Below are 12,412 nucleotides of genomic sequence, written 5' to 3'. Positions count from 1 at the left end.
AGCTGTTCTTACTGAGTGAATTTACTGGGCAAATCCATCCTTGCTGAAAGGGGAACCAGACTTCATTGGACTAAAGTGGCCAAGAGCTGTTTGTCCTACAGTACACACATGGACCTAAGTAATCTGTCAGATACAGGACCAATGTCCAAATCATGTAATCTACACTTGCTGTCTGCTTTAAAAATTCTTGTGTAACCTCTGCTTATCCTGGTATTTTGATGTTCCCACTCCCAAAATGCTCACATCTTTAGAAATAATTCAATATTTATGGGTACAGGCTCTGCACATAAAGGGATTTCTCTTTTGAAAGATTATTTTAAATTCTCCAGTATCAGAACTCATTAATTTCACCGTGAGTTAGCAGAAATAACTACAGACCGTTGCATGGACAAAAGTAGGGGAAAAGAGAAAATATTTTTCTCACATTATCTTTTGTACAAGTTCCTCCTGTTTCTAAGCCTTGTGTTATAGATTAATAAATATTACTTTGTTTCTGTAGAAAACAGGAAAAATATTCTCTTGCATACTGAACATTTTTCATCCAGCATAAACATATGTTTTTACTTTATCTGGAAAAACATGGAACTTGAGTCTGATTTCATGCAGTATGAAAGATGCTGCCCAATAAAACTGCCAACAACACAGCCAGTTATGTTCCCTAACCATTCTCTTGGCTAATTTTAAGCATCATTTTTCAAAGAGATGGCAAGGGGTATTTTAGCACTACCTAAATGGCTGGTACATATTGAATAAAGACCATCTAAAAGATAAATGTTGGGATTTTTTTCAGAGAAAAAAATGGTGTATTCACTCTGAAAGTTACATGACAAATCATCTGCAATTGGAACAGAAATTTAATAGAGTAGCTACTGAGTTTAATTCCCTCATCTTGTAATTTTGTTTATTTTAACTGTAAATGTTTATATACTGTTCCTTGCTGGCAACTTCTAGTTAAATCCTGGATGCAATGGTTAAGTTTTAATGAAAGGGAAATGAGTTTGACTGCAAATCAATAATGTAACTTTCATGTCCTCTCCCAAGGCTGGCAATTATCGATGATAGTTCCTGCACATTTCAAAGGTTTCAGGTACTGTTTTCCCTTGAAATATAAAGGAGTAATTAACTAGAATGTTGGCTAAGAATGCCTTTTAGAATGTTGTTGTCTTTTTTTTTTTCTCCTCTTGTTACAAAAATGATTTTTTTGTTGTTATATCTGCAGATGACTTGTTAGTTCCACCTCATGATACCAACACAGATCTAACAGATGTTATGGAGCAAATCAACAACACATTTCCAGCTTGCTGCTGTAAGTTTAACAAAATATGTCTCTGAGAATCATATTGAATTTAAGGTCTTTTGAAAAAAAAATCATTCTTGTGGTATTGACTAGGAAAAGAAATATCTCTGAGGAGATTTCTTGTGTAGATATGCAAGCTATATAATTCTGTCCCTTAAAATTCCTCAATAGATACTATTTGTGAAGGTAGATAAATGTTCTTGTTTTAAGTGGAAGCAATTCACTATAAGAAAAGCCTGTATCTCAATGTGGAATTTTCATCAGTGCCCAAATAAGGGGAAAGACATCTAGAATCTCACTACCTGCTGATAAAAACCCTTTGCAGAACTTAAGTGAATGTAGATTCAGAATTTCTGAATGCAGTTTTTGTAATAAAGCTTGAAAAAAAGTTTTTGTAATAAAGCTTGAAAAAGTTAGACAATTAGTCCTTAGACTAATTACTGAACTAGTTATTAAATAGATCGGAGGAAATCTGTGAATGCAGCATATAACACCTTTCCCTGCTTAAATGCATTGGAAGATGATATTTTATTCAGTGTCTATTAAAGAGAGATCAAAAGGAAAACCAGCTTGTTCTTATGCATGTCCTGTATCAGCTGACATACATTTCCACTGATCCTCTTTCCAGTGTCACTGCACTTACAAAAGTGTGAAGCTGTCTCATGTATTAGGGTGGGTTTTATAAAATACATTTATACATATACATGTCTCTCTCTATATATATTTCAGCTCTTTTGCCTTAGAAAAACAGTAGTGAAAACTTTGATATATTCTCAAAACTGTTGAAAGTTTCAAATGAAATGTAATAATAATGATCAGTTTTAAAAGGCAGAAGTTAGAGAGTGGCTGTTTATGACCAGTCCTTTTGGAAGCATCAAGACTATGCTATTTCATGAACTCTATGAACCCTGTCAAAACCCCCCTTTTACCTCTTGAACACACATTGCTGCATCACAGAAGATACACCTTGCGTGCTTTGAAAAAAATTAGGTTCTAGCAAAAAAGGTCTTGTTTCAGCTGTCCTTTTTGATTCTTGATGACAACAACAATTCAAAGCCCCTTGTTCTGAAAATTAAGGATTTGATTCTAAGGAGCATCTCATTTGAGGTCAACAGCTAGTGGAGCTGCTCAGCACACCTTGAGGGTGTGTGTGTATACAAATCAGTATAAAATGCAACTCAAGCATTTGTTCTTGGTTTTCAAAGTTACTGTCTTGCTATGTGACTATACAGCTACATGTCATTTGGCCCAAATGAATTTAAAGCAAATTGCATTGTGTCAGGACAAGCTTGGTAATGATGGCTGTTCTCCAGGGCTGAAAACCAGAAAAAGAATCTCTGATTCCATGAACAAACACCTTGAATGAGACAGGAGAATACTGCAAGTGAAAACCATGTACCCTTCATATTGTTATCTGAGCATTTAAGACTAAAAGAAGGCATAGTTCCAAATTTCATGTGATTTTTTTTTCCCCATTGTCAGCCTAAACCACCTTGCCCCAGTTAGTAGGTACTACTTACGTTTGCTCTCATTCAGTCATTCTATAATGTCTTTCACTTGGGAGTAAATTTTTTTAACTGTCAGATTCATATCTTAAATGTTTTAGATGCTTGGAATAAGGATTATTAGTCTGGCCTTCCCAAAAAAGTGCATTAGACTCTGAATTTTTGCCAAGGAAGACCATGACAGACTATCCAAGTCCACCATCTGTTCCTGTGGCCATTTGAGAGGGATCTGTCTTCCTGACTGGACAATTGTCAAATCTGTTCTGTAAGACTTTAAATTATGTAGATTCTATGGACTCTGTAGGCATCACAATATTCCTAACCTTAAAGAATAACATCCTTAGACTCTTTATTATACCAAAGCTCAATTTTATAAAAACTGCCTTCATGTGCAACATCCAATTATTAAAAATAATAATAAAACCAAACCAGAAAGTAAAAAAATTGCCTTCACAACCTCATCTTTTCTTGTCTCTTCTGCCATGGCCACAGCCTCTATCAAGGAGATACTAGCATCTGAGCCTTATGCAGATAATTTTTATCCCATTTTGACTGTTTAACAGAGATAGTAGTCTTGCTTATTTGTTTTCATGGGTTTCAGGTTATAATTCATCTTGAAATCCATCTTTCTATTTATATCTAATATCCTTTATGAAGCACTTATTCATGTAGTAAGGCCAGCAATACTGACAATGGTGGATTTTGTTATTTTGTGGTTTGTGCTTTTTTTTTTTTTTTTTTTCTTTTTCCTTCAGATCCACTAATCATGGATGTAATGCCACTTTTTCCTTCCTTATTTGTGTCATTGGTCTTCAGAAGTAGGCAGGTGTACAACACTCTGCAGAAGTCTTTTCTGTGCATCTGAGTGATGTTCAGAACAGAGCATTTTAAACAGATGATACTGTAATACATCACTCAGGGGTTTAGATATGGCTACAGATGGTGAAAATGAAACAATTAATATTAATTATATCATCATAATGCTATAAATTTGTTAAAAATAAGTTTATGAAGAATTAAACCATTACAACACATTTCTAGTTAAATGTTTAGTCTTTTAAAGTCTTTCTTTTCTTCTGTAGTATGTGTTTTCCTGATAATAACTTTGTTTTTAAACTGTCAAGATGCAGAAGTATGTTAATTTCTAACCTTTTTTTTTCAATTTTCAGCAAGTTTCACTGGCAGACCACAGGTATGAGACATATTTACATACTTGCATAGGCATTGGAAACAAAGTAAAGCAAGTGAAAATTTCTGTTAGAGCAAAGGGGCTGGGGTGGTTTTTGTCTACATTTTTCTCTAGGGGTCTATTTGGGAGCTAGACTGATACAACAGGAAGGCCAGTTTCCTGAATATCATAGGTAATAGAAAAGTTCTGCTATGTCAGGCACTGCCACAGGTATTATGGTTCTGCAGGTCTGTGTTGCTATCCAGATGGAACCAGCTTGCATTTATTCAGGCCAATCAGTTTTAAGCCAGCATCAGCTTGCAAGATCAAAGCTGTTTCTTGCAAAGACGTCCATATGTCCTTGCGCCCTGGAGCCTACAGCTCCACTTTCAGGAGCTATGGGCACCGATGCACAAGGATCAGGAGCCACACAGCACCTTAGGCATTAGATCAAGCTGTCTGCGCTGAATAGGCAAGCACTTCAACAAGGACTTTAAACACAGCAGTATTGTAAACTTAGATTTCTTTTAACTATTTGCCTCAGTTATTTGCTGAGTCTCAGGGAAATACATGTACATTTTTTAAAACAGAGGGGTTTTGTAAGAAAGGTAGAAGTTTCTGTGTATGCTGACATGTGGTACTGATGTTGTTTCTCATGTCGTGACAGGCCATGTGAAGTGCTCCTTGGGATGTCAGCCAGTGCTTCTGGCGTGCAGTACAGCCCTGTTCTGCATCTGCCGGCCGCGCTTCCACCTCATCATAAGCCTGCATGGGACCCGGGACATGCCGTGCGCTCCGATCATGTGTTCCACTTGAAACAGTACAACACTGAATACCCAAAGACGAGGATGTTGTTTTTATAGTATCTTTTTTTTTCCTTCCCTTTCTATGCAACTGTAAATTAACGAGCAGTGGAATATTTGTCACTGATTTGTATAAATATACAGCCAGGGGAAAAGGGGCAGGGGCTTTATATACGTTCTTTTTGATAATCGTAAAGAGAACTACATAAGGAGTTTGGAGCAAAACGTTACATTTATACATTCCGTCAGCTCTTTGCTTTTGCATTGTAAAGTACCCTTAGTTATAGTCTCACACATGTAATATTCTGTACTGATTATTTGTATGCTAACCATCTGACCACACAGATTTCAGAATATCCTTGCATTGTTTTCAGCATTGGCATATGAAGTTCCCATAACCTGCATTATTGTTACTGGTTAACAACAATTGTCATTAGGTGCAAGATACAGTATTTTAATTCAATTAAATGAGGTAAACGCTCATTTCAAGTCATAATTAGCATCCTCATGTACCTAAGTGGTATTTTTAACTTCCTTTTTGTTATTTCCAGACAACACTCCATTTGGAGGATTATTTTTTTAAGCTTTACTTTACTTTGAATCGGGAGATAGCTAAAAAGATGACTGAGATGGTAGCTTGAGTTGATTTTAGTAAGAACTAAGTTAGTATGATACTTCCCAACTTTGTTCAGAGACAAAGCTTTGCTGTTCCTTGCTGGGCCAAACTCGCTTCAAGTTTTGGAATTTACAGTCTATGAAGTGAAGCTCATTTCTGTGAGTTCCCTTTCTTTTGTCTGCCTCTTGGAAATGAAGAGACAATTAGAAAGCCCTTTCCAATACTATTAGTAACAGAACTTTCTCCAGAACTGCAGTGCACGTAGATATTATCATTTAGCATTGTAATCTTGCAGATCATCCTTATCTTTAAAATAATTTATTTTATTACTTTTAATAAGGATAATTATGGGAAAGTATGTCACTGATCATCTGATCTCTAGTTTAAAGACTATCATAAGAGATTTTAATGCCTTCACAGAGTTTACAATGCTGCATGGACACTTGCTTTAATTCTAGGACATACCTTTAATTGGTAAAACTGCATGCAATATCTTTCATGTATAGTAAAGAGAAACAAAGCTGTCTTATTCTGAACTATTATTGAAGGAAAAAAACCCTTATCTTAAAATGGTATTGAAAGAGGTGTAAAATTCTCTACTGCTACTAAAAAAATGCTAGGGGACATTAAAAGAGCAGGTCAGGAATTTCTAGTGACTTTGTGAAATTTTGCCAACCAGACTGTCCTGCACCCACAGTATTTACTCCTGAACTGCTGCTGCTCAAGGAGTGATTCAGGCACAGTGTTGACCACCTTCTACTGTTGGCACCAGTGCCAGTTCTTTCTGAACCCTTTGGCAAGTTATTTAACCACTCTGCCTCTGTTTTCCCATCTGTAAAATGGGGATGATAGTGCTTACTTCTCAAAGGTGATGTAGGACTTGGCATTTCTACAGAGCTTTTCAGACGCTAAGTATTAGTCTTGAGCAAATGCAGCAAAGCTATCAAGGTGAGAAGATACTGCCTCCTATTAAAATGTGATGTAGTTATTCTGAGAAGAAAAAAGTCCACATTTTACAGAAGAGGAAAACCATTACCACCTTTCTACCTCAGACCTATCTTCATAAGTAGTATTGGAAATAGCTTTACATTCTGTTCTCTGCAAAGTACTTGGCTTTCATCAAGCTACATAATTATCTAGGCAAAGAATCTTTGAAAATACTCCCAACATAAGTATAAAAAAAATCAGTAGTGAATTTGTTGAGTTTTATTTTTGTTCTGAATATGAGGTTATGTATAAAGTTGTTTTTCTGCTTGTGTTTGTATGCATCCTTTGTCCTCTGCTGCCAAGTAAATGCTGCTTCAAACACTACATTGTACCATTCTTCCTCTGAGACAATAATAAATAAAAGGAATATATTGCAGTAACATGAGGAAAAGTATGGAGTTCTTCCAAATTTTGTGGGCTTCAAGGATGGCACATCTCATTGCTAAATGCTGAAAATTTCATTCTGAAGATTAACATGAGCAAGCTATGATAGTCAATTTCTGTGTCCTAGCTTTTTCTCTGTGTGGTTTGGGTTTATATAAATGAGATTAAGCAGTAGGTTTTTTTTCTTCATAAATCTTGCATATTTTCTCTAGTTTTCCATCTTGAGTGATTTTAGTCTGGAATCTTTCTCAGTTTCATGACAGATAGTAAAGCTGATATCTGAGACACAGACTGCTTTTTTTTTATTTTATTTTAAATGTATTAAGCTCTGTCAAATAGAACTGTAAATTAGTCTTGAGGGTTTTTGGTAGCTTTCAGTCAACATGCTCAGCTGATTCACAGCATTAGGTATTCAGTCAGAAAGTTATATTTTCTACCTTGTGCTGCTTTCAGGTGTTTGCATTAATGCAAGTTATGTTAATCACTGTGTTAGAATTGCTACACTTAAAGGAGAAAAAAAGTCCAAAGCCCTAACAATTCTGTTTCCTTATCATAACAGTTGGCACTGGTTTCATGTTTAGTTGTTGGGTTTTGTTTGGATTTCTTTTTTAACTCTAATAAATGTCAAACATAAGTGTCAATGTGATGACCTTTTCCCTCAGTTTGTGAAGGGATGGTTAACAAATATGTTGTAGGGAAATATCATTATTTAAGTGATTCAGCAGTTAGCAAGGAATTTAACTACAAAAATAGTAACATATCAAGTCAAATTAAGTTGTGTATTTAGAACAATAAATGTGTCTGAAGATGAAGAGACTACTAGATTAAAACATGTATTAAACCAGACAATCTTTCATTAAAAAAAAAAAAAAAAAAAAGTAAACATTTTACTTATATGTTTGTAGAATAGGAGGCAGCAGAAGAGAGAGGTATGGATCAGTAGCAGGGCCTGACTTTGGGAATAATTTATGAAAGTGCTCCTATCTACAAGTTGCGCCCTCTGTACCTCAATTGTCAAGGTAGCAGGTGACAGAGTTCTGTGATGCTGCCACCTGTAAGGAAGGTAGTCAGCTTAAAAAGTCATCCTTCAGTGCTGTGCCACAAAGGTCCTGGCCCTTGGCATGGGGAACAGAATGACACCCACTTCTCACCAGCCACAGGGATTTTCTCAAGGGTGCTGGGGACAGTGTGTCTGGTCCTCCATGCACAATGCAATGGTGAGCACTCCCTCCGTTCTCCACCCAACCTTTAGCTTTAAGCACTAATCAGCCTCTTGTGCTGTTATTTTGTCAGGCCCAATAAAGCCAACCTGATACTTTTCATGAGAAGGAGTATGTCTTAGTCCAAAATACACATCTATGCAAAACATCAAGAGGGACAACCTCCTGCACAGCCCAGAATGGATGGCAGTGGTTGATAGCATATCAGTTTAAATTCTCATTAGAAAACACCCTTAAGCTGTATTATTAACATGTCAGTTCATTTTCTCAGAGACAATGCAAGATTGATGCATCTCATTAGAATCAGAGGGTAGAAATCCTTCTGCTACTGGAGCTTCATCTTCAGGGGAACATCCACAGTGAAACAATCGTCTTAGTATGAGTGATATTATTTCTTTTTAGACCAAGAGAAGGCTCTTCACATGTTCAAAACCAAGATAGTTAGATTATGAGACACCAGCCCTGCTAGGTCAGAAATACTGGACACAGACCATCAGTATGCACATGACAATTAGTGGCACCTCCCTGTCCTGGCTCGGGGGGGGGTTCAATCCTCTCTTCTGTTAGTGCTACAGTTGGAAAAAAACCAACACAACCAACCAAGAACCAACCCCAAAAAGCCCATCAAACAAAAAAATTTAAAAACCAAACAAACCTAAGTTTAGCCAAATTAAAAATGTATTATTGTAATATTCAAGTTTTGGATGTATGCAGAAGTTAAAATATTCTTTTAAGCATTTCCAGTACAAATTACCCCTTGGGAAAGAATTTGTTCATTAGATATATATTTTTTGTTCTCTACTTTAATATAGAGTTTCCCTAAGAAAATCCTTCATGAAGTAATTTTTTTTTGCAGCACTTCAAAACTGTAAAATGGATCCTGTCTCCTGTCATGCAGAAATGAAGATGTCATGCCATATGGCTGAGAATTGTGTTCCCGCAACAACAGCAATAAAATCAGTCTTACAAATCCTGGCAAGGTGTAAATTAATAACAGTGGGGTATGAAAAAAAAAAAAACCAAACAACTTTTAGAGGGGAAAGGAATATTTGAGCAGGAAGAGATCTCTTGCATCTTAGAAGCAAAAAAGCTCTCAGTAGTCATAAGCTGCTATAGCTTATCTTCTGTCTTTAGCGTCCCTTTCATGATGTGCCAACAAAAATTTCAGTCCTTACAACTTACATTTATACATAAGAAGAACAGCTGCATGTGAGTGCAGCAGCCACCTTCAGAAGGGGTCGGTAGTGTTTTCATCAGCTGGTTTTCTAAACCCCTCTGAGACACCAGGAGTGGGCTGGCTCAGCTGATTTTCCCAAGCCTTCTCAGCACTGCAGCAACTGCTGCAGCCAACACAAAAGTATCATTTAAATTGAAACCTGCTTATTGAAAGTGAGAATCCAGGAGAGCTGCATAGAATTACTAGCTGTGCTAGTCTGGAGTATATTGGACAGGAGAAGAAAATGAAAAAACCTCACACATCACTCAAGCGTCTATGCTTTGCTATATGTCCTCTCTCATGTCATCTCTGAATCTCTATTTACTATTAACTATTCATGCTTTTGTTAGTCACTTTCTTTATGCAGTCAGATAAACACTGAAAATGTCTGGTTTTCTGACTGAGGTGGGTTGACCCTGACTGGATGCCTGGTGCCCACCAAAGCCTCTCTATCACTCCCTTCCTCAGCTGGACCTGGGAGAGAAAATATAAGGAAAGCTTATGAGTTGAGGTAAGGACAGGAGAGATCACTCACCTAACCCACAAATGAAGTTGTATACATTAATAAATAAGCAATCAGACAGAAGATACAATAGTAACTGCCACTGACAATCCACATCACTGATTTAAAAGCAAACAGGAGTCAAGAATGCTAAGGGTTATCTAGATCCTCATTCTTGAAGATCAAAGTGACATTTACCTTCTTCCAGTCCTTAGGATTTTCCTCTGTTTCCCATGACCTTCCAAAGGTAATTAAAAACAGTCTTGCAATGATATCAGCCACTTTTCACAGCGCTCCTGGGTATGTCCCAACATCCCATGGGCAGTTTGTTCAGTACATCCAGTTTGCTTAATTGTTCCCTAACCTGATTCTTCTCCACCAAGGAGGAGGACATCTTCCTTGCTTCAGACTTATGGCCAGTCTTACTGCTAAAGACTGAGACAAAAATGGGGTTCAGTACCTCAGACATTCCTGTGCCCTTTGTCAGCAGGGCCTCTTCACCAGTGGGCTCATGTTTTCCCCAGCCTGCTTTTTTCTGCTGCTGTCAGTGTCATTCTTTGTGCCTTTTGTATCCCATATCAGGCCTTGGCTTTCCTAACCCTATCCCTGCAGAACTGGGCAGTATGTCTGTGTTCTTTATCCCCAAACAGGCTGAAGCCTGCTCTCCTGAGGCCTGGGATGCGATCCTGCTTTTTGCCTTAATCACATTGAAATCCTGAGCGCTGTCATCTCCTGGTCACTGTAGCTACTGCAACCTTTAAACTTCTCATTCCTTACCCATTCTTCCTTTGTGAATAGGAGGTCCAGCAAGATCTCTCTTCTCTCCAGATTCTCAGTCATTTATGTGAAAAAATTCTCACCAGTACACTCTAAGAAATATTCCCTCAGCAGTTAGTATAATTCTTGCATGAAGTCCCAAAAAAATCTTTTGCCAAAGAATTGCAATATATGAGTAAAGGACCTTTTAAACACACCTTTTAATGACTGGCAGCAACACCCAGACAAGTGAAAACATTCAGCTGTATTTCTGTCTCTCCAGTGCCAGCAGCCCCTGTGGAATGGAAAGTGTAACTCTGACCTACTTGCTTTCAACAGACTATAATTACAGCACTTATAAATTTTCTATAAAATACAGACATGAACAGATAGAAAACCCAAGTGGCTGAAACATGAGCAGAATAACAGTGTTATTTCATCCCCTAAATCACAGTTCCTGCAAAGATGATGCTTGCAGGCTGAAAACTAAAACCAGTGAAATGACAGTAAACTATCAGAATAACAGTTGAGTTTATCACAAAATATGAGCCAGACTTTATATACAAGAAAAGATATACCACAGAATTTGTCAGTCTGCTGCCTAGACTTGGAATTTCTTCCTCCCTAAAATGTCCGCTTGCTTGCTGTGACAGGAAACTTAGTGATAGCTGTAGCAGAAGAGAATTATTTTGACTTTCAAACTCATCTGATTTCTGAAAGTGCAGATTGTTCTACGCATTTGGTGGCAAGGGGCTGAACTGTGTGCCCAAAGCTGGAGTCAGCACCCCAGCCCTGGTGTCCCCAGATAAAGGGGAATAGTCACTCCTTTTGATCTGCAGTTTAGTTTTGTTAGGATGCCCTCCCTTTGCTGCCAGAGTACTCTGCCTTAGGACAACACATGACCATCCATGGAGAAGGCAGTAGGTGATAGATGAGGCTGCAGATAGACCAGACTTCCAGGTTAACTCACTTAACTCAGAGCTTGGTGGCATTTGGCAAAGAAATTCTTCTGATAACTAGTCACATTCTTGTTACCGCATTGCAGTTTGGCTCTCTTTTCCTGCAAATCACAGTACTTGTAATGCTATTTAGAAAAATGGGATGAGGAGATAAATATTTCCTAACATGCCACTTTCATTTAGTTACTCTTCTTGCAGAAGTATGCCTTGCTTTCCCAGGCATTGACTCATATGTGGGTTTGATTGACTTCTTTCCTTCACATGTCCAGAGACAGTCAACCTTGGAGCATTAAAAAGCCAAAAAAACCAAACCACACGTGGTGTTTTAATTAAAAATTATATAAGCTTGTCAATGTTGTTGCTCACTTTATTATTTATGACATCTCCTGTACCTTAGAAATTACTACTGAGTGGACAAAACCAGTAAACTTTCCATTTCTCTGCCCAAAGCAAGGATCCCACTGAAAGCTTCTTGGAATGTTTGACTTAAAATAACAACTTGATGAGCGGGACAATGTCATTACACAAAATTAAGTTACACTTCTTAAATGACATCCTCAAATGTCACCTCTTCTTGACACTGCTGATTTTAGGGCTCTTTAAGGTTAATATAAACTAATCCAGAAAAAAAAAAAAAAACAAAACTACATCACATCTTTCAAGGATCTTTGGAAAAAAACATCACTGTACATACAGAACCTCAAGCCTGTCAGGTTTGTCTGCAGTCACTGCATTTATTTATTAGCTTTTAACCCAGTTGCAAATGAAAGAGAAGTTTATAGCACATCTGTTTCCACAGAGATTGGAAAAAATATGGCAGTTTAACTAAACTGAGAGTATAAACTAAAATGAGAGCATTTTCTCTTAATCTGTTTTTGCTTGGATAGCTGATATAAATAGGTGATTAAGAAAAAGGCTTTTTTTTCCCCTAGTCTCTAGTAGTGGTATTATGCTCCTCTCAAACAAAATGTACCTAGCAAAAAGATTATATTATGTGAT

At 37.3% G+C, this 12,412-nt stretch overlaps 1 protein-coding gene across 1 annotated transcript in view; it reads left to right on the top strand.

Moving 5' to 3' along the window:
• Positions 1-6,756, top strand: part of UTRN (utrophin) — a 340,746-nt gene extending 333,990 nt beyond the window's left edge. The window contains exons 74-76 of the mRNA XM_053972321.1: positions 1,220-1,306; positions 3,972-3,994; positions 4,638-6,756. Coding sequence (XP_053828296.1) covers positions 1,220-1,306; positions 3,972-3,994; positions 4,638-4,646 — 119 coding nt within the window. The 3' untranslated portion in view covers positions 4,647-6,756. The remainder of the gene's footprint in view (positions 1-1,219; positions 1,307-3,971; positions 3,995-4,637) is intronic.
• The last annotated feature ends 5,656 nt before the right edge of the window (positions 6,757-12,412 follow it).

This window comes from Vidua macroura, chromosome 3, assembly GCF_024509145.1.
Source record: "Vidua macroura isolate BioBank_ID:100142 chromosome 3, ASM2450914v1, whole genome shotgun sequence".
Classification (NCBI taxonomy): Eukaryota; Metazoa; Chordata; class Aves; order Passeriformes; family Viduidae; genus Vidua; species Vidua macroura.
This window is presented reverse-complemented; position numbering and strand designations above follow the sequence as displayed.